We start from the raw sequence: 26,165 nt of genomic DNA on the forward strand, positions 1-26,165 counted from the left end.
CTCTGGCTTCCTCCCGTAGACCAAAAACATTACTTTTAGGTTATTTGGTCTCCAAATTGTCCTTTGGTATGACATACATGAGTGGTTGTTTGTCCTGTGTGTCTGAATGTGTCTCCGATGGACTAGTGCCCTGTCCAGGGTGGACACTGCCCTTTTCCCCTGAGAACTGCTTGGGAAAATTTCTGTGAAAACTTACCATTGATGGATGGATTGATTCTTTATACATGATTTTTTTTTAAGTTGAAATTGATGCTGCACAAAACATCCATAAAATACATACAATCACAAACTTCAATGCATTTTACTGGGATAGAGCGATCTCATCCCTTTTTTAAGATTGTTATAAAATTACAAATCTGAGAATTGTCAGATTCCCAATAAGATTTGGGATTTTGTAACGGTCCATTCAAACACTGGAAATGCTTTGATGTAAACCATTTTATTGCAGTTGGTTGCATGTTTACCGTTGTTGTCCTACCTGAGACACAATCTCCACACCTCCACAATCGTTTGCAGCAGATTTTCTCCCGGGATGGAAAGATGAGTCTCCCTTATCTGTTCTGAAGAAAAGCATCCATTCAGAGTAACATGTTAGACTTTAACCAGACATACTGTACCACATAGGCTAAGAAGTTCAGTTTCCTGACCCAGTGTGTTCCTTGGCCTCACTGAGTCGCTTGGTCACCGATGTTCTCAAACAAACAAATTTATTTTAAATGTACTTACACATTTTTGAACTATTTACTGAGATGACTTTCGAAAGTAATTGACTACTCTTGATTATCCTCGTAAAGTGGGCTATAGACAAATGAACACAACACTTTCTAGATGTTTTGAAGTAAAATCTTGCAGGACTTCCCTTCAACTTCAAAATAGTGTGCTGCTTTGTGTTGGTGTGTCATAAAATTTTAATAAAATACACTGACGTTACTTGTTGTGAAGACATAATATTAAAGAAAATACTTTTAAAAGTCAATATAGAAAATAAGGTGTGTGTGTATATATATATATATATAATACATATTGAGTCTACCTGTGGAAACTGCAGGGTGTGCTATTTTCAAAAATGAGCTTCCCCAAAAACCTGACCCAGTTGTATTTTTTGCTCGGTTTAATTTTGGCTGTTACATTAACACTTAATTCATTATAGCCATGTAATTTCCCTCGTGCATAAATAGTATTTGGTTTGGATTTTGACAACTCTATTATTAGGCACAGTGTGAGCGTAAATGGCAGGGGGGCAGCGTGCATCTGTCTGGTGCCACAGCGCCACGCAGTGGCTGCAGTTCACGTTAGAAAGAAAATAAAGGACTGAAAGGAATTGCTCACGATTTTTCCTATGATGACATTCCAAGTTGTATGTGAAAGACAGTTTTCTTTGAAATACAAATGTATTAAATAATGGTCACAGTAGTGTTTTTTTTTTTATGAAACAAATAATAAGTCAGTTTAAATCAACATACATATGTATATAATTTTATGTAATGTGAAATCTACCCATAAAAGTAAACTAGAAATCAAGGCAAAAAAAAAAAAAATGCAATTGGTCAATTGCACTGATGTGCACTCTGAACAGGAACAGCGATTATGACGGTATTGTCTTTGATTCATTCAGTACCTCTTTGTTTGGAGTTTCTCAGCATCCTTGACAAGACAATATTTGGTCACTCTGCCTGTTAAAGTTTCTTCAAACCTTTTAGTCTCATAGGACTTCTCTTTTTCAGAGGCGTTTTCAGGTGAGCTCAGCAATTTTCTGTAAGATTTATTTCTACTTCTGATAATACAAAAAGTCATTGTTGGATGCACACCGTGGTTCTAAAGGGACGGATTTGTTAGTCAGTTAAATTGCTTTAAAAGGCAATTTATTGTGCATTCAGAGATTGTTGTCTGATGCGTTTTGTGATTGACTGATTTGCTATTTGTGTCAGTACAAGCAATTGAATCAGAACCTCAATCCCACCACAGGACATTTCGGAGGTCCAGCTCTCCTGTTATCGCATTAAGAATTAATGCAACTCCGTGCTGTAATAAATGTTACGACTTGTTGAAAAGACTTGTGAAAATTATGCTGGCAAACGATAAAAGGTGCTCCAATAACATTTTGATATTACATTTTATGAGCCAACTGTGAGTATTAAAGCCGGATTGCTTTATGGTTGAGGTCAGTTGTTGTTCCGCATTATTTCCTGCAGAGGGCGGTATGGATGTGCAGTTCTTGTCCCTTACCGTCGAGGAGCTTCAGATTTCAAAACTTCTGCATGACTGAGACGTTTCTGATGGGAGTTTGCATTTATTTATGTGACTGTTTGGATGTTTTATAGGTGTTTGAATACCTCCCCGATCACCGACCCCCAGAAGTTCATAAACCTGCATCATTTTAAAGCGGCTATGTTGGCTTCCAGATCCCCATTCTGGGACTGAAGGCTGATCTGACCAGGACACACCACCACATTTAACTTTCTCCCAATATCTCCAAATGGACACTAATCCTTTGCTCCTTTAAGGATAGAGAGAGTACAGTTCATATTTTTATGAATAGATTGCATATCGTGTTCAAATACTGCATGGATATACATCACCTTTTAAAACCTGTTATGGCATTTCTTTCCTTTTCAGTCACTGTTAAACTGTTAAGTACATGTCTCAAAGTCATTAGTTGTATTTGTAATTTTATGTCTGAGCACTCACTTTAATTTCATATGTGTTGTTTTTATTTTTTTCTCTAATTCTTCTGTAGCATTTTTTTTTTAAATTCATGTTAAGAACTGTGTTGATACAGTACAGTAAAATTTATGTTTAGGGACCAAAAGCAAGCTGAATGTACGTTCATATACAGAACAACAGATAGTGGTGTGAAATCAGACATTTCAGACAACCAAAGTTCTTTCAAATCTAACTTTATTTCTCCAAAATATTTGCCTTTTCTTACTCAGTATAAACTCTAACTCAGCAAAAAATAAACAGTTTCACACCTAATCTAACTATCCAGCTTCTTGAATAACATATTTTACACCTCAACATATAGTTATTTGCAACATTTTAGTGTCTTTAGCCGTTGTATCATAAATACAAACATTCATCAGAAATTATATTTAACATAGGTAAAAAAAATAAAAAAATTAAAAAAAAGAAACAATATGCCTTACTTGCTTCCATCAAAACACCTGTTTCAAGGTACATTTCTATTACATTTCAGCTTTTTATCACAACTATTGTGGGGGGAAAAAAGATACCAATAAAGCCTCCGTCTTCCATCCGTCAGTTCTTTAAGCTCCACCATAAATTTACCTGATCATACTTCCCTGGCCATCCTATTCACATCTACAGTCTGTGAGATTTTAATCTGCATGTAATGAATCAGAAACCTTCATTTTAAAAGATGTGACCATGTCCATTTCAGACAAATGGACAACGATCTACCTAAGACTCCATTACATGTTATCGCCCTCTCGTCACAGCTGCTCTCATTCCATAAGCCCTTTCACAAAATTGAACAGCATCGACTTTCCATTAATTCCTCTAAGAATAAAAATAAAGTAAAATACACATCCTTTATATTTAGAATTTGTTTAATACAATTTAACAATGTACATCTATCTGCAAACAACCACATTGCAAAATGAGAGTGTGTTGGTACCTGAATGGCATCTAAAATTAGCCAAGTGATAAGTATTGCTCTAACTGTGCTCACATAATGTGACCTGTGCAAATGAGAAATAATTCCTACCAGGCTAAAGTGAGCGTTAGGGTTTATATTCCTTCTAAATGAATGGCATAAACCTGCAAATGCCTAATCAAAACTAGGTCCAGGGTACTACTTTACCCCATTAGCATCAAGGTATATGTCAAAAGCAAATGTATAAGTCAAATTGTATTTGTTAATTTGAAGTTTTTTGAACTTCATAATGAAATAATTTCTTTTGGTAAAACATTGCCTAACGTTTTGTTCTTTACCGGATAGGACATACATTTTTAATACCTTGATATTTCAACATATTGTAAAATGTTAAAATAATTCCAAATTAGTATCCTAAAAATCCTTATCTTTGTTTATGCAGCCAGCAAAAACTTCCCTTTCGTTATTTAAAAGGGAAAAAGGTGCTTTGACTAAACAAAGAAGCAATTATAACAGTCGATACTGATAGGTTTCATGTTGATAATTACTAACCCCACAGGTGCGTCACCTTTTTAAAATGCTCCTGGTCTCCAGACATGGGGCTGCGCACCGCCCCTAGTGGCAACAAAATGTGGTTTGGGGGCCTGAACCGGGTTGTTTTTCAGCGGGGGCAAAGATGCAAGAATGCTAAGTTCTGGAGCACTTTGAAACTGCTTGGCTGTCTGCAGCCCACTGGAGTATGAGGCTGGAGTGTAAGGTGTGGGGCCCGAAGGAGGTATGGAGTATGGAATAGGGGTGGCTGAGAACTTTGGCAGGTTGGGTAGCCGTGTCGGTTGGGAGGAAGAAAAAATTGGTTTCGAAGTACCGACTGACTGGGGTGGAGCTGGAGCAAAGGCAACAGGAGGTGGAGATGTCATGCCTGAACGAGTCAAACGTTCTCCAAGAGTAGTAGCTGAGCGAGGAGCAATGACTTTAGGTGTGATAGTTTGAGCTGACATAGGTGTTGGGGTAGAGAAACGCTTGATTTCATAGACGCGGGCTGTTTTGAGCGGTATTTGTCGAGGTGAGGTCAGTGAGCTTCCCACCATTGTTGTTGTGTAGTTGTTCTGCTGGGCCTGGTATGAAGGCATGGCTGACAGATTGGTGACACTGCCTCCATACTGGAACATGGCAGAGTTGAGCTGATAAGGTTGCCTCTTCATGAAATCCACGGCCTTGATGCCTTCCTTTTGGGAGCTTCCTCTTGCCTTGTTGTCTGGGTTGCCTGCATCTTTCTGAGGGCCTGTGGGAAGAGAAGGGGCTAACAGCGGGTTGTATCCAATAGGCGGAGGTGCACGAACGTTCGGAGAGTATTTCCACTGAGAGGGATGGGAAGAATTGACAGAGGAGTCAAACTGTTGAAATGTATTTTGCATGGCCACATCCTGCTGGAAAGGGGTCTCGGGTGGCGTGTCGACTACATACATACCCATGCGGCTCTGTCTTTTAGCAAACAATTGAGCCCCTTTGCCCCCAGCTTGAAGAATCTGTGGGGTCTCATGAATGACCCGAGGTTTTGGTGCAACTGGCGGTGGCACCCTTCCTGTGCCAGCCTCACCGCTTTCCTCCTCTTCATAGACGTCGTCAGCAGTTGTTTGGCCATACTTGTGTCTGGTGGACCTTTCATCTAGGTTCTGAACCAATGATAGTAAGTCAGGATTTGGGGATTTCTTTACCACTTCTGGCACATTAAACATAGGTTTAGGTTTGCCACTACGCCGTCTTGCTTCAAGTAAAATTCCTGTACGACCTGTCGGGCCAGGAACAGAGGTTGAGACAACAGCTTCGGGCTTTGTGATCGCATATTCTTGAGTAACTGATGGTATGGAAACTTGTGGAGCTGGGGGCTGAGCCACTGGCACTTGGAGTGGAGGCACTGAGGCAATTGGATCAACTGAGCCATTAATTGGGGACAAAGGAGGAACAGGAACTGATGCTGTTTGTGGGGATCTAGGTACTGAAGGCACAGACACTGGGGTCATAGTTGAAAATGGAGAATGATGAAAACCACTTAATCCTGGTGATGACTGCATTGTTTCAAAAGGGGCCGAAAGAGCAGGAGTGTGAATAGTAACAGGAGCTTCTGGTGTCAGGGGTAGGGAAGCTTTAGGAAAGGAGTATGGCGGGGGAACCACCGGTGGAGGACCAGGGGGTTGCTGTGATGTTACGGGTGTCGTGTTATTGGCTACGTCAGAAGCAGTGGAAAATGGTGGTGTCACAACAGCTGCTGAGGCAGGCCGCTGTGTCTTCTTTGAGACAGCTGGTCGAAACGTTACAGGAGCAGTTGCGGCTCGAATGCTGATGAAGCCGGGGGTAAAAGGACGTGCTGTTCTGTTTAGAACATTGCTTGCAGGCAGTTCAGGCAATGGGGTTTCAGGAGGGGGTGCAGAACTGCTCAGAACCGTAACCGAGGCTGTGGCTGGCTTGGGTGCTGCAGGAGGAGGTGCCATCACCATGCTAACTGCATTCACTGTAGAGTTAGGTAAGTTCCCTTGAGGTACAAGATGGGGGGAATTAACAATTTGAGTCTGAACTGCCTGTGCAGGTGTAGGACCAGATGGTGACTGTTGAGGTCCTTGTGTCGATTGCACTTGTGCAGGAATTTCAAGATGCAACGGATGCATCTGACAATGCTCCTGTACTTGAGATTCAAGGGGTGCATGAGAATGTGCTGCTTCTCCTTTCTTTGCAAGTTCATCCACTCTTTTTCTTTGCTGCTCAAACAACTGTGCACCCTTTCCTACAGTGTCACTCAAACCAGGATTCAAAGCGTTTTCTGCTCCAACCTCTCGACCTTCTGTGCCTGCCGTCGCCCTCTTTTCCAGCTTATCCAGGTAGTCGCTATCCCAAGTTGGGTCTGGAGCTCCAGAGAAGCCCTCCTCGTCAAACTCAGATTCGCTGCCAGGAAACACCCCGTCATCCTCTTGTGAGTCCTGAAACCTGTCCTCATCTACACTCCCAAAGCTTGTCAGGGTGTATTTTTTTGAGCGCTGTCTTCTTTTCTTGAACATCAACACTCCTTTGGAGTGAGGGTTCGGCGCATCTGTCAGCAAAGATGCAATTGTCCGACACTTGCTCTTGGCTTCTTTCACTTGCTTGTCCTGAAGTGTGTCCCCTCGATTCAATTCTGCAGAGTATAAAAGTATAAATATTAAGAACATCAGATTAAGTGTAATGAGTCTCAGAAAGATTTAACCTTTAAACCCATAGCTGACTCTGACGTAAGTATCTAAAACTGTCCTGACCAAAATGTATTTATCAGGTATCTATCTCTGGACTTGCCATGGAAGCACTTCCAGAAAAAATTCCAGGCAGGTCTTAAACTCCCCAATTTAGCTGGGGAAGGATAAATTTGCACATTATTAGACTCATATACTCTGACATCTATGTAGGAAAAACATGAATTGCGGTGATGTGAACGTTAAAGGATAAGTACCACATATGATTGAACTTGGCACTGTAATAATAACAATCACTAGCAACTTTATTCTGCTTCCTTAGAAGTAATTGTCATCTGAATAGTATTCTTAATTTGTCTTGGCTAAGGTAGGACATTATGAACCTTGTGGTGACATAAGGGATTTCTCAGAGTAAATTTATTTAAGTTCTTAAGAACAGCTGATTGAGCAGCTAAGTTGTTTATGGCTTATTTCTACGGATTGGTCAATTTGAGCAGATTTTCTCCAGCTGTGTTTTATTATGCTCTGTCGCCGACTGAAATGTTGACATTTGCAACAAAGTTGGAGAAATTGTTATTTGTGTCACCACTTCTTTCATATTTTTGGCTCCATTTTAGAAATCTTAACCCTAAGAGTAGGAAAAATATGGCTCTTCGCATTGCCACTTGACTCCTGAAAGCAGCTGCAGAGGCTTTTCACTGCTCACAGATTGATTGCTGGGGTTTTTTACAGACATAGCTTGAGATAAATATAGTAAACTATAGCGTCTATATTTTGTTTAACAGGTTAGACTAACTTTTATTACTCTGTTCCACCATAGAGGAAGGTGGAATCATTTCATTACTTGGAGATTATCAGGTAAAATTTAAAGAGTGGAGGTAAAAAATAAAATAAAATAAAATGTGCTGATAGTATATGATGTAAGACAGGAAAATGATTCTTGATCTAGCTTGGAGTGCAAGTCTACACCAGTGGCCCTCCTCAGCTTTACTTACTAGCTAGCTTAGCCTTTTCCATGTAGGTTGTCATAAGTTCCTCATCAATGGGTTTATTCACAGGACCCACCATGGGCACAAGCTGGCTGCGAGAACCCAACATCAGAGCCTCCTTTGCCCTCTCGGGGGACACCAGTGGCACATTGGCCGGCTCTAGAAAACCACTGTCTTCCTCCTGTCCTCCATTCCGTGGCCCCTGGTCGTCTGCTGAGGAGATGATCGAGGAAGTTTCAGTGGACGTCTGAGAGGACCACATCCCCGGACCTGGCGGTTTGTAAACAACCTCTTTCCTTGTGACCCCAGGTAGGTTGCCTCCTTCATCTCCATTTCCTCCACGTCCTTCCAGTGAACGAGGGAAAGCCTGGGCATCTGGAGCACTGTCGTAGCCGCTCATCTCCGACGTCTCCCCTTCTTCGGGAGATGTCCTTCCCGATGGTTTCCCGGAGTTGGAGTTGCTGGGGCTTCTGCGTTTCTGTCGCCGTTGCCTCTCGTAACCCGCCACATCTGCGTCGCTATCCGTCTCCCCGTAATAAGCTTCGCTGCCAGGTGGGGAAGTTAATCCACTGGTCAAGGAGGAACGACTCCGGTGGACCTCTCGGACAGGTGCGTGGTGGGGTTGGGTTGGTGACATGGCTTTTAGAGCAGCACGGTACTCTTTGTCTATCCGTGGAGATGGGGCACGGGTGACAAGGACAACGGATTGAAAAGCAGCAGGCGCCCTGTGAACAATTAAAGTTGTTAACCCAGTAGTCTGGTAATGGAGGCTCACTTTTTAAAATCTCAGTACAGGTAACAGTAATATTTGAATGCGTTAGTGTTTTTTGCAGATGTTTTTCAGAGATATATGGCTTTTTTTCTTTACAGGTTGTGAACTCCATGGCAGTAGTCTTATAACGTTTCTCCCCAAAGCAGGTTCAAAGTGACAGACATCATCACAAAAATGTTCACTGACATCTAAATGTAAACTATGTAAAAAGTGGTTGTAGTCGATCAAATGTATTCTTATTTAGGTTAAATCAGGACAGTACATACTGGCTAAAGCAAGTCTCGTTTTCAATACACATTTTTCTGGGCTAAATAGAGACAAGTTGCAAGCAACATTAAAAAGATGCCCATAGTCACCCATCATTTAGAGTGTTGGTACACCATTACCTTCTGACTAGGATGTTTAGTATCCCCGGGGAGCTGTCGATGAGGTTCATGGCCTGGGCATGGGAAAGAGATCCACATGGTTGTTCGTTGATAGATATCAGCTCATCCGCCTCCCGCAGCCCAGCCCGGCAGGCCTTGCTGCGTTTACGCACCTGTAAAGGAGAAAAGATGTTATACAGATCTTGAATTTTGATTGATTACAAGCAAATGTGGCTTGATAAGCCTGGGGCAATGCTCTTAAAACACGTTCAAGTATCTGACATCCCATCCTTAGGCCAATCTGGAGTCTACATACAACATCTGAATACAAACCGGAAGAAAATAGGCACACTTTTTTATTTGTCCAAAACAAATCTTCTCATTATGCTAGTCAAATGATTAATCGTTTGTAATGTGCAGATGCGAATGGACTTCCCAGTATATTTTCAGTTTTACTTAAAAATCACTCTTGGACAATTCTAAGGTGTAAGGATGTGGTTTGAAGGACCAATGTTTCTGTCACTTGACAATGTTTCTGTCTTTTGTCAGGGCAGTTTATTGAAAAGGTTATTATTTCCCTGGGATCTTGAGGTTTTCACAGCTGAGATTGGAAATAAAAGGTTGACCTGAGCTGTGCTTCTTGTCCTGACTTGGTTTTTGACAGTGACTGACAGGAAACAGATTCTGGCATGACAGCCTGGTCTTGCTGTGGACAAATGCCACAAATTATAACTCGAGTGGCAGCACTCACACACACTTTGACAGGGAAATGCCAGCCAGAGGCCCATCTTCATGGGGTTCTTTTGCTATTTGTGCCTGACATCTACGAAGACCACAACGTTTAGCCCACAGAAAACTAACATGTTTCTTTGTAGATTTTTTTTTTTAAATTTTGACAACTTTTGAAAGGTAATTTAGCGCTTATTTCACTAAGTATCTTGTATTTAAATGCGGTCTAAGGCCTTGGTTTCCCTAATTAGTTTTTTTCAGCTATTCTGGTTTGCCTGTAATGAAATCCCACCTCCCCATTTAGCTAAGCCTTTCAAAGTGATCTGTGCCGACTTGTGGCCTAGGATGTCAAGTTATTTGTTCAGTCAGTCACCTTGTGGTTGCAAATCATAACACTCATAATATCCCTGCATGCCTCCTTGCATGCACCACATGAAACGACACAGAAATACACTCGGTCTTATAAATACGCACACAATTACCTGCATGCAGGCTCACAATCACAGACCCAACTCTGACATACTGAAACCCCAGGCTGCTCCACCTGTTTGAAACCATATAGTACAAGACCTGACAAGCGACGATTGTGCCTCAGGGGGGAAGGAGTAGGCGGTATTGGATGGTCAGTCAGATCAGCTGTCCACTACCATAAAGGTCATCCGTCTGCAATATTAGCCAATAATTTTATGTAACGCCTCATAAAATATGCTTGGAAAGGCAAATTGAGAATATTTCCAGTGTAATGGAAAGGAGTTTTTGGATGGGTTAATGGAAGCAATGTTTTAACATCTTCACTGAGGAGAATGCCTGGATATCTATATATCTTACACTTTAGGATTACCTGCCAAAAGGATATAAAAAGCAAAAAAAAAAAAAAAAAAAAAAGCACTATTTGAGTCAGACCAATAATAATAATCATCAAGTTTTTAATTTTAAACCCAAAAGTAAAAGTTTTATGGATTTTTATTTATTACACATGTTACAGATGTGCTATCACTCATAAAATGACTATGACAAGCATATCTGATTAATGTTAAATGATGAATCAGAATCGATTTTCATTCATGAATGAGGACGGTTTCTATGTGTTTTTAGATTCATCCAGTGACTTTCTAATGAAAGTTTATCTAACCCACTCCTTGATTTCTGAATTTTTAGAGAGGAGGAACTTCGAAGAAATTAGAATAAGACTTACCTCAGATCGATTCGAGTATACCAAGATAAAAAATAAAAAAAACTTTTCTTGTGAAGTTTTTTAAATTCCAGAAAAATGGATGTATTGCTTTGTGTAGTCCAGAAAATCACATTTTAAATAAAGACCAGCATTCTTTTTGTTCCTCATCCATGTTATTTTCTCACATTTATCAAACAAATTTCACTTAATATTTTCCAAATAACACTGAGACAACCTCCCAACTAAAATGTGACTCGTGCTCAGATATGTGGTGTTGCATTTACAGTTTTGACCTCATGTTAAAAATCTCTAGTGCAACATTACATGCAAATAAATAGAAAGCCGGTTCTAAGGCTCTAAATTTTAACTTTGCATAATCTGCTTAAGCTGTTTAACGAATGTACATTGGTGAAATATTCTAACACTGTAGTGCAAGATTAGACTCTGCCTAATCAATCATCAATCCGCCGCTGCATGAAGCCTCTTCTTAAACCAAATCATGACTCATGTTTAGGCCCAGCACCAACCTGCACAGCAGCCAATGTTCCACTTCGGCTTTGTTCACAGCTCTTTAAATCAGTGCCAGATATATCTCAGCTACTGCTGCAGCATGACTTCATTCACACTCCAAGATATAATTTTAAACTTTTTTTTTTTTCCCAGCAAAGCAAAATGTAACAGATTTAGCTTCCCCTTTCTGGGTCACCTGCTTACCTTTGCCACTTGGAGCGGTTTCTGATGCTCCATGCCTCCCTGCAGACGAAAGCCCCATGGCGCCCCACCGGACAGAGTGATGATCACTTCTTCTGCAACCATTGTTCTGTTTTCTTTCTTTCTTTCTTTTTTTAAAGTTTTTTCTTTTCTTGTTTATTTATCCGATATTGTTTGGCTTTTATATTTCATCTGAGGGCGGCCCCTCAGTGCTGTGGCTCCATGGTTAGCAGTCAGGGCCCCCTCGTAGAGCTCTGACCTGCTGTTCTTCTGGCGGACCGTCTGCCGTCTGAGCTCCACGGCCAGTACTCACACCTGCACACACACGCACACACACACCCCCTCCTGTGCCATCCACCCATATGCAGAGTGCTGCCTCCATCTTAGCTTCAGTAGAGGGGGGAGGAGAGGAAAAGAGATACATGATGTGTGTGTGTGTGCGTTTGTGTGTGTGTGTGTGTGTGTGTGTGTGTGTGTGTGTGTGTGTGGATGGGTGTGTTTGCAGGGAGGGGGTGTCCTGACGCTGCTTACCCTGAAGAATGTCTGCCCCAACCGAACGAGGGGACGGTCCAGCCCAACACTTGTCCTGTCACTCAGACCCCTGCCTCTGGGTTGATGATAGCCCCTCCAAAAATAGGACCCTGACACCTCTTCTGCTCCACCATCTTCTCTGCAGACCAAGGTAAAGTTAGCATTGAAACCATCCTAATGGTGCTGCATTTCTGACATTGAGGCCATGACGGATCCTTCAGTGTGCCCTCGGCTAGTCTCTCAAATCTCACGTCTGAGGCTCGCGGCGAAAGGGCACACTAATCCCGGACAATTACGTTCAAATAGTTTTTGAAATGATGCCAAAGGGTGCTGATAGAAATGAGTGATGTTGAGAAATTGCAGACTGATTGTGTTTCTGGGCCCTTTCACTGCATGTCGCTCTCCTTGGAGACTATCAGTTTCTACAGGTGTTTTCTTGTGTGTTTCAAATATCAGAGTGGTGCCTTGTGTAAAAAAAGTTTTTTTTGTACATCTTTACTGCAACAAATCAGCACAATAAAACCCAAGATTATCAGATTTTGACCATGTTAATGCTGAACTTGTGTGAAAGTGTGTTTTGGCTTTTGCACTACTCTCTTTGTGTAAGCATAATTTATGAAAACATGCCGTTAGATTACAATGAATTTACAAGAACAGTAAATGTTTTCGACTTTACTCCAAAGTTATATTTCAATTTATTCTCTTCCGATCTTCATCCTAAAATTCAAGCTAAAAAAAAAAAAGTAAAGTAATTGATTAATGAAAATTAAAATGGAGAAAACTTAAACAAATCTAAGTGTGCTGACTTTTTCTTGGAGGACTTGGCATTAGAATAAATTTGTTCGTGAAGGTTACACTGCTATTACCAATGAGGCATATACTGATAGCTGCTCCGTTTGGCAGCAGTGCTCTGCACCTGTCTCCAGACCTCAGGACGGTAACCAAGATCAGCCCCGGGTCACATGCACTCTAAAACATGACAGTCCGCTTGTCATAGTCTGTTTGCTTTTTGTTTTCAGAAAAACGTTCAACCACACATAAGAAGACTGCATGACAAGAAATTTTTTTTGTATGAATTCACCATAAAGCGCTACGATATTCAGAATTAAGTTGGAAAAAACCCCCCAAAAAACTTCGTCCTCCTACTCCCCCTACTGGTCAAGAGTAGAATAACTACTTGTCAGCTCATGTTCCTCTGCTTACTTCTGAATAATATCATTATTTATCATACGGCACTTTCAGCATTCCGTCTGCATCTTCTATTACATTTCAAATGAAAGGCAATTCTAGAAGAAAACTTGTTGGAGGCTGTGGAAAGCTTTTTCATACCTGTGGGATAATCTGAGGGAAGGTGTAGAAATGTAACAAAATGTAGCTGCAGCTTATGATCTTCACTGTATTTCCATAACATATCAATTCAGGCTATAAAAAATCTTTTAGTATAATCTATTAGTTTTTAGGGTTGATGCTTCAGTTTTTAGTTACTACTTTTATGTACTTGAATCTAGTCAAGCTTAAAGCCATAGGTCTAAAATACCAATTTGGGTCCTCTAAAAGTCTGCTAACACCTCCTGCATGAAAACACACTAAAATTCACACACACACTGTGTCTAGGAGAAAAATACGTCTGCTGCTTGTTTTTCACAAAAGTCCCATGCTTACACCTAAAAACTGCAGTGTAGATCTTTGCTTTATCCACATTTAGGAAGTTCAGCTCATAAAAAAAAACTAACAGTACCATTCAGTTTCAAGTTTTCATTAGCATACATGAAATCCAAATAAGCTTCCCACAGCATCGTGTAGCTTTTCTTTCTCCTTAAGTGAGTTATTAATTTACTGAATCTTAAATGTCCCAAAAGGTTTTTGCTGGTGTGATTATGACAGCAAAGATGATACTGTGGAGCTACATGAGAGGTTTCCTGTCACAGCCACAGATCATTAGTAAATACATCCGACTGCCTACGCTGACTTCAACAGCTTATTAGTCATAAAACCTCAAATAGGAGGTTGAAATACTCATTTCAGGAGCCGCACAGCCACCTTGATGTCATGTTTCAACCCGAATGGGAGCAGGACGAAGGCAGACGCATGATAGGTACTGAATTTAGTGACGAAACTGAATAAACCTACAGAACAAGAGGGAAGGAAGTAATGGAAGAATCCAGCAGTACACCAAAAAGCCTATAGCTTGTGGAGAGGTGATTGTGGGACAAGGTCAGCTCAATCAATGAATAAAGAACAGCTGCGGAAGACGCTAAGCTTGGTACTGACAAAAGGTGAAATAATGGACACAGAAGAAACTGAAACAGAGGAAACGGAAGATCAAACTAAACAAAAACTAAGGATTGATACCTGTATAGGAGTCCAAACAATAACACACAGAAAAGGACAACTACTAAGAAATTCAACACAAATAAATTAACCACTACTGAGAGACACCAGTAAAAAAAATAAAAAAGAAGACCTAAACTGAGAACCAACATGCAAACGCCCAAAGATTATGACACACTGCAGAAAAACCGTGAGCCTGGTTTCGCCTTTGACCAATTTGGGCTTATTTAGAGCAATCTCTTGTGCAACATATTTCTCAGACAGATGGTCCCAATTGTTGTTTTCGTGTGTGAGCTCAGATGAGTGTGCAGGCATGTCCGCCTGACTCACCGGCGGTGGCAGCATACGCAGGTTTTCGGCGGCCACCTGGCTCAGTGTCTGTCTCAAGCAGCAGATGCTACGTGAACACTTCTCTCCCCGGGCAGCGGGAGTCCTGGGAGGGGTGCAGGTCAATCTGGGCACAAACCAGGGTCATGAGTTCAAAACATGACAGGGAGGTAAACTGGAAGCATCAAACAAACAAACAAAAAAAATTGTCAGTATGAGGGGCGTGAGGAACGGTTGCAAGCACTCCAGAGATGCCTCATGTTGTTAGTGAAACAAATCTGATGAAATGAGTGAAAAAGGTATTTCTACTTTTAAATAAGATTATTTAAAAGTAGACAACTGATTTAGTGTATTAATCATTTATATAGGCTGATGAGTTGGCCTATTAGAGACTTCACAAGAAGGAAAGGAGGGAAAAAATACTTTTTTCAAAACCTAAATATTGTGGTATAATAACCCTTGTCATGGGTTTTGAGTTTCAACACATTTTGGGGTCATTTTAACTTTAAGCAACCCAATCTCTGGGTAGTTTCTATAACCCAATATTCTGGGTCAAACCAACCGATTTGAGTGAAAACAACCCAGCGTTGGGTTGGTCCAAATTTGCCACAAGCTCTGGGTTTTTGGGTTCTTTTTAACCCAGCATTCTTTAGTGTGTAGTCACCAATTGAACTAATAGCATGCAAGTGTGTTTTCTTTAACAAGACAGAGAATATTGGACTTATAAACATCATGCTATACTGTAAAACAAAAAGGTTTTTTCATGGTTTTGTTAAAATTCTGTAAATTTAAGAAAAAACAGATGTTTCGGTTTCAATTAACAAAAACCAAATGTTTTGGTTTTTTGTTAACAAAAGTGCTTGCAGTACTTTTTAAATCCCCTTGGTGTCTCTCTCCACTATCTGTGGCTCGGTTAAAAAAAAAAAACACAAAAAAAAAACACGCACACACACAAGCACTTGTGATTCATGACGTTGTTTTCATTGCATCTAAGCCAGCATGATGCTGCTGACGGGAGACGTCTGATAAGATGAAATAACCTGACCGTGAAGCCGCTGTGACAAAGTGGGAGAAAAAGTTTCTTCAAAGTTTAGCAGTGGGCTCTACGGCGTGAGCGGTCCCCTCACCCACTCGGCCTCATCTCTGTCAATCCATCACAGAGTGAGGCGAGGAGAATAGGGAGTGGATAGAGTTTCTGCTGGCTGGAAGATGATCCTCAAGTATTTGAGGAGAAGCCGGGCTACGGTCTCTGTCAGCGTCACCTTCAAGTCTGATGGGTGTCTGTGTGATGCGTCAGACTCTACTGTCCGCCTAAGAGGAGACAAATTTGACCTTGGCCATCCGCAGGTCTTAAGATTACACAACGTATAAAAATGACGGGGACAGAAATTTAAGTAAAATTTCATTTCAAGCAGAATTAAACCTGCTGACAGTTATATCAGAGGTTTCAGATGCTCTTTGAGGTTTGTTGGAGAGCATCAGAAGAGAAACAAAAACTAAACTGGCCGGGCAGGAAGGGAGAAGATTAATCAGAGAAACAACCGAGAAGTAACTCTGGAGGAGCTGCACACACACCCACAACTCAGGTGGGAGAAGCTAACACTCATTGTCCACTCCACAAATAAAGCTGCACATCATTCTGAACACCCCACTGCCATTGTGAAACATGGTGGTGGCGCCATCATGCTGTGGGTAAGAAGGAGGAAAAAAAGAAATAAAGACATGTTAGAGGTGACTTTAAACAAACGGATACCACTCCGTAGATTTTTATTTGCTGAAAAAATAAAACCATCAAGTTTGTGGTTTTTAAAGAGATCAATGAAAAAAATTCAACGGATATAAATACCTCTGAAAGGCAATGTAATCTGTGAATATCAATAAGATGATATTGCTTTTGCTGTGTTTACTGACCACTAAGGGATCAGCTTACAGTGAATGTAGGATTCACAAAAACTCCAGAAATACCTCTCATGTTGGAATGTGGCTTAAAAAAAAAAAAGAAAAAAGAAAGCTTCAGTCCAGTCTGAAAAAGGCACAGACGTCCTCGCTCACCTTTACTGCAGCCTCTGAGTGACTCCTTCATTCGTTGTCATGAATAAATCACACCCTTCCACTCAGCCGTGCTGGCTTTGCCGAAACACACAAACAAACACAAGCCTGCCGACTCACACTGCTGTTGGTCTTGAATTCATAAAACGAAGGCCTCCTCTGTGCTGCGATCCAGAAGAACGAAAACTTTTACAAGTCTGCCATTGTTCTTTTTTTTTTTTTTTGATGTGAAAGGTGCTTTAAAAGTAGAAAAGAGAAATGCTTTATTTCTGTCACAATCGTTCATCACCATGAGCTTTAAAAACTCAGCTCCACAGAACAGAAAACACAGAGACCATGTATATATATATTTTTTACCTTCTCAGCTCAGGCAGTTGTTGAAAAAAGTACAATGCCTCAAGAAGACTTTTGTCACTTTCCATTTTTAACACTCCCCAATCCTGCACTCTCCTGGTGGCTCACGTCTCCCTGCATTTCCCTTAGGTGCACTGATGGCTAAACCCCAAAACCCATACAGCAAGGATAGGTGTTGGGTGCTTATTTCTTTTTTTGTTTGTTTTTACATTGCACTCCCTTGTCATGAACAGTAAAGCTTTTCAGATCCCTAATTTTTCCAACGTTCATCTTGTTTTTGTCGTGCCTTTAATGCCCTGTTTTCTCTCATTTCCCACCATCTCCCGGTCTTACGTATCGTCACCTTTCCCGATCTTCCGCTCTCACTTTGGGGAGAAAAGGCCTGTGAAATTTCCCACAGGGTTAGGCAACACGAGTTTGCTTCTCCGGCGAAGGAAATGGACTCGCGTCCGAGGCATTGATTTCCTCCGAGCGTAATAGGAAGGAGATGGTGGTGAAGTGAGGGCTAAGAGCCCAGTGGTCGATACATATTCTCATCACAATGCCTGATGTTCCCCTGATAGGTTTCAGTGACCCATACAGCGTGGGTGGCAGTTCTGATCAGGTAACTCTATTAATTTTGCAGAACAAAGCCAGGAGGTAAAAAAAAAAAAAAAAGACAGATTATTTGATTTTCATTATGGATGTGGGCAATAACTTGAAACATGCAGTGCGGGAAGTTAAAGTGGGGATGTTAAATGTGTCTCGTTAGTGAGAATGGCAGCCCTGAATACCAGTGGAAGAAAGACCTGGTCAAAATTGTTAGCAGCTAAAATTGTTAGCTGCTATGGTAACAATTTGTTGGAAAAAAAAAAGGTTGATATATCTTCTCTTCACTGTTTACAAAAATGGTGACATTGCTGATGCAGGTTTGTGGTGAATGTGGAAACATCAACCTTATTTCAAAAAATAACTTCATGGGATAGTTTTGGGATTTTTAAAGAAGATTTTGTTTAAAGGACTTTTCTCATCCATAGTCTCTAACTCTATTGATATACTTATTTTGATAAATCCAGATTCATTTGTTCTGGAAGCTGAAACTAATGGCCAAAGAGGACTTAGACATATATTCATGTGAGCATTCATTTGAACCATTAATCCTACTTGCATTTAGAGGTTATTTACACCAATAATAATTCATGCAGGAAATGGAGGCAGAAGGCAGCGTGCCATTAACTATGTTCCTGATGTAATATGTAGTGTTTCCAGTCAGCAAAACTAATGAAAAGGTAAGTAATAATTCAACTTCCTGTAGAAAAGAGAATGAATCCTCAGAGCAGTATACCCCATTTCAGCAGATCTTAGTAATGTTAAGACAACTGAAAGTGAAACATATTTGTATTCGCAATGTGCAGTAATTTTGTGGAAGACATTAATCATCACAATGCTGTGTTTCACACATGAAGCTCATTGGCAGGGCACCACCTCTAGCCTTTTTTCCTGTGTAAATCATTAGTGACCTCTGTGTAAATAGTATAAAGGTCAATAAAACAACATTTGCTTTTACGAGACATTTTGAGACAGGAGTTGTTTTAAGACTTAGATGCCCACTTTGATCTTGGTTCTTCTAAGGCTAGCTGTTAGCTTCAGCTACTGGATCTACTAATCTGGATTAATGCTAAATGAAGACAGCAAAAAACTACTGTCAGGAAGATAGTAGCTATTCATATCACCCCTTCATGTCTAAAATGTCTTCTTTGTTTTTTTATTATTATTATTATTGTTCAACTCCACTAAATGTAAAATTTTAAAGCTGAATTTTGATGGTGCAGAGCAGATTCCTCTTAGCTGTATTCAGACTATGATACGATTTGTAGATGTTTTTCTGCTCCTCAGAACAACTCGACCTCTTGTGGATCTTTGGCAGTCAAATATGAATTTTGACTTGCCTGCCTGGCAGTCCTACAAGTAGCCTAGAAATATTTTTTGGTCTACCTGACCTCAACTTGACCTCCTACGTCGTTGCAAACTGACATTTTCCGAGTGCAACAGAAACTGAGCAAACAGCTGAAACGACCATAAACCTCCAGCACCGTACTTCTTTTTTTTTCTATCGAGATTGCTCTTCAAAGTTGGACTGACTCTTTACCAGCTTTTTTTTTTAGAACATGTACTTTAATTGTTATGGGGTATGAGTAATTGCAAGAAGTAATGTAACAGGGGGTGAAAGGTGATGACTTAACTTATGTTTTTCAAACGCCATTTTATCTGAAGCATTTTTTCTCGATTATTATCAGTTTGTCGTACTGTTGCAGATATAAAAGGATTTTTATTTTCAATGCCAGAACATCTACACACAGTTTACAGCCTACTGTAACGTAGATTTAAATAGCAAAAATTTTACTTTCCAGACTTATTCAAGCCACCTTATGAAGCACCTGAGCCCTCCACAAGAATGTCACGAGTTGATGAAAAAAAATAAGCCTTCCTTTCCCAAACATTGACCTCTGCCAGCTTCTCAGCTCACAAAGGCAGTTTTCCTCCACCCACTGCAGTAGCCTCCATAAAAGCCCCTCTGGCTCATCCTGAATTCACAAAGAAGTACACTGGATGAACTTTCGGGATATACAGATCACTTAAAATGTATTTAACAACAGGAGTTATCTTTGCTGAATAACATAAAAGACTGAGAGGATATCAGACTATTTGAGAGCATGGCGAACGCATTCTGCTCCGTGCTTCTCTGTTGGACAAGCGTAATCTTACTGAGTGGTCTCGGCTGCTTGTGTGAGCATGATGGCAACGTGAACACAGAAGGCGTTGGACAGTCGAAGACGCCTCACCTGATCTTCATCATGGTGGACGACCAGGGCTACGGAGACGTTGGCTATCATGGCTCAGACATCCACACTCCTGCGCTGGACCAGCTGGCAGCAGAGGGCGTCAAGCTGGAAAACTATTACGTCCAGCCTATCTGCTCTCCTTCTCGCAGTCAGCTCATGACAGGACGGTAGGCTCCTACTTGTTATCATTTGATGACTTTTAACTTGGCACCAGAAGGCTTTTTGTCAGCATATATTACATTCATAACAGGAAAACGACAGAAGTGCCTTTTAAGTGTTTTTCCTACTCTGCAAAAGCACAAAATCTTACTTGCAGAGTATTTTTGGTCTTGTTTCTAGTGCAAATATCTCAGTACACTTGAAATAAGACTAAACTAACTTACAATTATGTTTCTGCAAAATATAGGAGCTTGTTTAGAGTCAGAAAATCCTTAACACTGATGAAAAAGTACTAGTTTGACTGGTACTAATTAGTACTATTTCATCTATTACTGCATTTTATTTGTCTACTTTATATCTGCTGTAAGAGAATAAAGTCAGTTTTGCTCAATTTTAATGGCTTGATTATAAAATTGGTGAAAGTAATTTTTATCTTTGTGTACGTTGAAACACATCACACATTGGCAAACATCTCTGTATTTGTGAATGTTTTATGCGTAAACAGAAAAAGAGACCCAATACCTGCACCTTTAGTTCAAAGGACAAAAACAAACAGCACATTTTTAGAGTGAGTGAGATATATAATCAGAAATCACCTTAAAATCAGTTGTATCTTGGTTTCAAACAGTCTAATGTAGTGTTTTTGTGACTGCAGTTACCAAATTCACACTGGACTACAGCATTCGATCATCCGACCGCGTCAGCCGCTCTGTTTGCCCCCAGACGTCCCCACTCTGCCCGAGCGCCTGGCTGAGGCTGGATACGCCACGCACATGGTTGGGAAATGGCACCTGGGGTTCTCCAGGCCAGACTGCCTGCCCACACGGCGCGGATTTCAGAGCTTCCTGGGAACCCTGACGGGCAGCGGGGATCACTTCTCCTACCAGAGCTGCGATGGGGCTGAGGCTTGTGGATTTGATTTGCACGATGGGAACAGACCCGCCTGGGAGATGAGAGGCAACTACTCTACGCTGCTCTACATTGAAAGGCGAGGAATAAACAAAATTATCCATAAAGAGGGAGCAAAGCATAACACAATGTCATGCAAAAGCACTGATGCCTCTTAAACCTTTACTTTTTTAACTTATTACTGTTACAACCACAAATCATCACCTTCCTAAAATAATAGCCAAAAGTCAAAAAAAGTGATTCTTTTTTGTTCCCTAAAATATCTAAATAAGGAAGAGGCGGCCATTAGTTTAGGAAAGTGACAAAATGATGTTGACATTTTGTGTGAAAAAGTAGTGAAAAATTGCTAAGTGGAACAAAAATGTTTCATTGTTTCTAAACGTTGTGCTAAGGGTTCACAGCAACCCATTTCATCTTCTTGAAGTTCACCACAGCATGATACTGCTACTACCATGTTTCAAGGTGGGGATAGTATGTTCCGGTGAAGATGCAGTGCTAATATAGTTTTCATGCAGTCTGGCTCACCAATAGAACCTCTTACGACTTTCGGGTCTTTATGATGGCCATGTCTTTTTGAGTAATCAACGATTAGTTGTTCTGTCTATGTTTTTCCCCACCTGAGCAGCAGGTCTCTGCAACTCCTCTAGAGCTACCAATGGAGTCTAGGTTACTTCTCTGCTGTATGTCCCAAACTCCTTCCATTTCTGAAGAAAACTAACACTGCAAGATTTTAGTTAGGAATAGCAAGAATATATGGAGCATATACAAATGAATACCTTAAGTTAATTCCACTTATGGATGAATAGAGTTTATTTTAATAAAAATAAACTCTATCCACCCATCCATGGGGAGAGAGCCTAAGCAGGGAGACCCAGACTTCCAAGGTGTTCCCAGGCCTGGCGAAAAACATAGTCCGTCCAGCACGTCACACTGAACAAACAAACTGAAGCTTGTTTTTGAGACATGACAAAATGTAAACAAAAGAAAGTTACTTTGAAAGGTGTTGCATCTTTGCATCTTACAAAGTTCTGCTTTTCAATCCAGAGTCAAGAAGATTTTGCAGAGCCACAACTCCCAAAGGCCACTCTTCCTCTACCTGTCCCTGCAGGCTGCACACACTCCTCTGCAGGCACCGGATCTTTTCCTGCACCACTATGACACGCAGAGCAATCGTCAAAGGCGTCACTACGCAGCCATGCTTAGCTGCTTGGACGAGGGGATTGCGGAGCTTGTTAAAGAGCTGAGGACTAGCGGCCTCTATCAAAACTCCGTCTTGATCTACTCGTCCGATAACGGAGGACAGCCGCTCTCAGGCGGGAGCAACTGGCCACTGAGAGGAGGGAAGGGGACCTACTGGGAAGGAGGCATCCGGGCGGTGGGGTTTGTCCATAGTCCCCTTTTGAAGAGGAAGGGGATTGTAAGCAGAGCCCTGATCCATGTTTCTGACTGGTATCCCACATTACTCGGGCTTGCAGGGACCCTGCAATCCCACCAAAACCTGGACGGCCATAATGTCTGGGCTAGCATCAGTGAGGGTTTGCCTTGCCCCCGCACGGAAATCCTTTTAAACATTGACCCTGTGTCCAGGAAACCCGGGGAGCCCTACGACAAGGCGCTGGAACTCAATGGCTTTGGGATCTGGGACACAGCAGTGAGAGCCGCGCTCAGGGTGGGTGACTGGAAGCTACTGACAGGAAATGTGGGTGATGGAGACTGGATACCACCGCAGGCTCTTCCAGTTGGCCCGGAACGGTGGCAGAAGCTTGAGAAGCGGCGCAATAGGCTGGGGAAGTCGGTGTGGCTGTTCAACGTCAGCGCGGACCCGTACGAGAGATTCGACCTCGCCGAGGTTCGTCCAGCGGTGGTGAAACATCTGCTGGCTAGACTGGCGGAGTACAACCACACTGCTGTGATGGCGAGGAACCCACCCGATGATCCTATGGCTGACCCCGAACTACATGGGGGAGTATGGAGCCCATGGCTGGGCCTGGAGGGGTGGGGGAGAAACGAGAAAGGCAAAGATGGCAAAAAGGGGAAGATTCCAAAGGTTAGGCACTGCAAATTGTGCAAATTAAAAGCCCTATTTAAAAAAGTGGAGTCACGTCTGGAAAGAAAAACCCTTTTCTAGTTGATAAATGTACACACAGTCCATACCAAAAGGATTTTGTTTATTTCAAGTTGATGTTTGTTCATTTACAAACCTCTGAGCGCTCAGTTGGACTCTAGTACTACTGAATGCTACTAGTTCCTCTGAATTTTATTTTGAGTACAAATTGTTAAAATGAATTTGTAAAAAAATTTTGAAAACCATGTTTTAATTCACAAATATAAACTATTTTGTGTCACATGAAATCCTAATAACATAAATTCAAAGTCCTGGTTGCAATGTGACACAGAGGGAACAAGTTCCACAGGGGCAAATACTTTATCTGGACAGAGTTTATATATTTTGTAGTTCCTGTAAATAATCATCATATATGTATAACAAGTGTTACCAATTTATTTGAAAAATTAAACAGCTAACATGTTTAGAAGTCGTCTCAGGGACGCTGGAAAGGAAAATAAAGCCCAGAATCAGAAATTCGAATCCAATAGAACGTTAACAGTGAAGAAAGAAATACTGAGTCTTGTTGAGCAGTAAAATAAATAAATAAATAATTTAAAAATAGCACAAATCAGATAGACAAAAACCCAAAACCAAATCCTGAAGATTGTCAGATAAAAAGACCGACAAGCAGAGATGACTGTGTGTCTGGCTGAAGACGATGACTCATTCCCTGTCCTGCAGCCAAACTGCAGCGCAGGGACCGCGGACCTTTGCTGGACCGAGCGGCCAGCGTTGTGTTTGTCACTGCGCATTTATTTCCTACATTAAGAAACGGTTTGATTTGTGCAGATAGAACAGGAGTGGTCGCATGTGGAAGTGAGGCCTGATGTGACCTCCTAATCATCCGAGAGGATTTTTTTCAGGCTGACATGAAGATACCCACCGTGGGGCTGCTGTCAAATGTCATTTTGTGCTCTTATTCTTGTGGGGCTGGGGGGAGGGACACACACAGACACATACAAGTCTGATTGCAGTTCTCTCTTTTGGCCTTCAAAGACCTCTGACCTCTACATGTCTCTTTGTGGTGGCCCTAAAGGTTCAGCAGATGATACAGCCAGACTTCTGTGAATGTTTACATGCTTCTATAAACTCATGTGTAATAAAAAGCACAGAGATAACTAGTTTAAATACAGAAATAAATAAAAAAGCAGTTTCAGAGTTTGCCACGATGAACACTTTGATATTCCATTCTACCACATGAGCCTACTTGGATTTAAATGATTCGATATCAGATTTAAACCCAAAATTATTTGCACCCCTGCAAATAATAATTGGCAGACTTATATTGAAAATTATACAAAAAAAAATAATTCATTCCCAGAATTAAAAGACTACTGTGAAGTTCATCAAAATCTGATCATAGAAAACCCAGCGGACAGCCGTACAAGCTTTTCTTTTGTAATATAAAGCTATATTTTCTGTAAAAACCTCCGTTACCTCCACCTCACCACACAAGAGAGGATATCTGCTCATGCAGTTGAGTTGTTATCAGTGTGAACATCCGTCCCCAGGACAGCGGTCAGGGGAAGCAGCAGCTTCTACCAGCGCTGTCTGATCCGCTGTGATGTTTGGCCTGTTGGTGAGGCTTCCTCTGTAATGCAAAGTGATGGGATCAGATCACAGATGGTGCTGTTGGTCTTTTGCCCCATCCACCCCAACAAAACACTCCAAAATGGTTAGTTTGTTTCAGCTCACTGTTTGACACAATCTTTTTTTGTTATGTATGTGTGTGCATCTGTTTGTAATACCTTGTGTAATAAATTACCAATTTCCTGACACATACCATGTTGTGGAGACCCACTGCTCCTTGTGGGGACCGAAGCCTGGGCCCCAAAAGGGGAAACGCTGCTTTTGGGTCATGGGCTAGATTCAGGACTAAGTTGTGAATTGAGTTTTGGTTAGGGTTAGATAGGTAATGGATAGGGTTAGGATAAGGTAGAAATAAATGGAAGTCAATGGAAAGTACCCTCAAAGATAGCCATTCAAACGTGTGTGCGTGTGCGTGTGCGTGTGTGTGTGTGTGTGTGTGTGTGTGTGTGTGTGTGTGTGTGTGTGTGTGTGTGCGTGTGTGTGTGTGTGTGTGTGTGTATATCTCGGACTGATTTTACGACGCTTCTGACAGCAATCCCACACGCTCCAGCGACAGGGCTGCAGGTTTCTCTTCACGATGAATATTCAACTGTCCTTCAACGCCGTTTCGCCCCTCGACACGGCCAGCTGCCACGCTTTCCTCTCCTCCCTCCTTTTTCTCCCCGTGTCCCTCAGCTCTTCGCTCAGTCCCTCTGCGAGCTACCCTCTTCGTTATTTTTTTTTTCCCTCATGTGCCTCCCACTCACTTGTTGGTGCTCATTTGGAAGATCAAACTGAAGTGGTGTTTTGCTGGGAGATCTGTGCTGTGCAGTTAAATTTGAAGAGTGGAGGAGGAAGGAAAGGCGTCCTCAGAGGATGCAGGGAGGCTGCGGGGGGCGACTGTGTCTTTGAGTGCTTGCAAACGTGCTTGTGATCAGATTAAAGTCTTGTTCAGTGAAATTCTCTCAGTGCATGTATCACACACAGGCTATAACAGAAAAAAAGGAGTGCTGAATATTTTATTTAAGTTGTCATTTTCTGCTAAATTTAAAAATGACTTCGTACGCCAGACTTCAGTTTTTAAAAATAGTTTAGTGAACATTGAATGAAGTGTTTTTGACAGCCTCATTTCCATCCATCCATCCATTTTCTTGCACCCTTGTCCCTCAGTGGGGTCGGGAGGGTTGCTGGTGCCCATCTCCAGCTAACGTTCCGGGCAAGAGGCGGGATACACCCTGGACAGGTCGCCAGTCTGGGGCAACTTGACACACAGTTCAGGGCAACACAGACACACAGGACAAACAACCATGCACCCACACACTCACACCTAGGGGCAATTTGGAGAGGCCAATTAACCTGACAGTCATGTTTTTGGACCGTGGGAGGAAACCGGAGTACCCGGAGAAAACCCATGCATGCACAGGGAGAACATG

At 41.6% G+C, this 26,165-nt stretch overlaps 2 protein-coding genes across 2 annotated transcripts; one reads left to right on the forward strand and one right to left on the reverse strand.

Moving 5' to 3' along the window:
- Positions 1 to 2,881: 2,881 nt before the first annotated feature.
- Positions 2,882 to 11,948, reverse strand: synpo2la (synaptopodin 2-like a). Its single transcript, XM_008428778.3, has 4 exons — positions 11,578 to 11,948; positions 8,982 to 9,133; positions 7,830 to 8,548; positions 2,882 to 6,782 (listed from the first exon to the last, which is right to left on the reverse strand). Exons 1-4 carry the CDS (start codon positions 11,677 to 11,679, stop codon positions 4,189 to 4,191), a joined length of 3,567 nt encoding a protein of 1,188 aa, XP_008427000.1. The 5' UTR covers positions 11,680 to 11,948; the 3' UTR covers positions 2,882 to 4,188.
- A 3,701-nt stretch (positions 11,949 to 15,649) lies between these two features.
- Positions 15,650 to 24,363, forward strand: LOC103476426 (arylsulfatase I). The gene is made up of 3 exons (XM_008428777.2): positions 15,650 to 20,155; positions 20,803 to 21,135; positions 22,101 to 24,363. The coding sequence occupies exons 1-3, from the start codon at positions 19,860 to 19,862 to the stop codon at positions 23,182 to 23,184; spliced, it is 1,713 nt and encodes a 570-aa protein (XP_008426999.1). The 5' UTR covers positions 15,650 to 19,859; the 3' UTR covers positions 23,185 to 24,363.
- The last annotated feature ends 1,802 nt before the right edge of the window (positions 24,364 to 26,165 follow it).

The sequence above is a fragment of the Poecilia reticulata genome, chromosome 15 (genome assembly GCF_904066995.2).
Source record: "Poecilia reticulata chromosome 15, P_reticulata-male-v2, whole genome shotgun sequence".
NCBI lineage: Eukaryota > Metazoa > Chordata > Actinopteri > Cyprinodontiformes > Poeciliidae > Poecilia > Poecilia reticulata.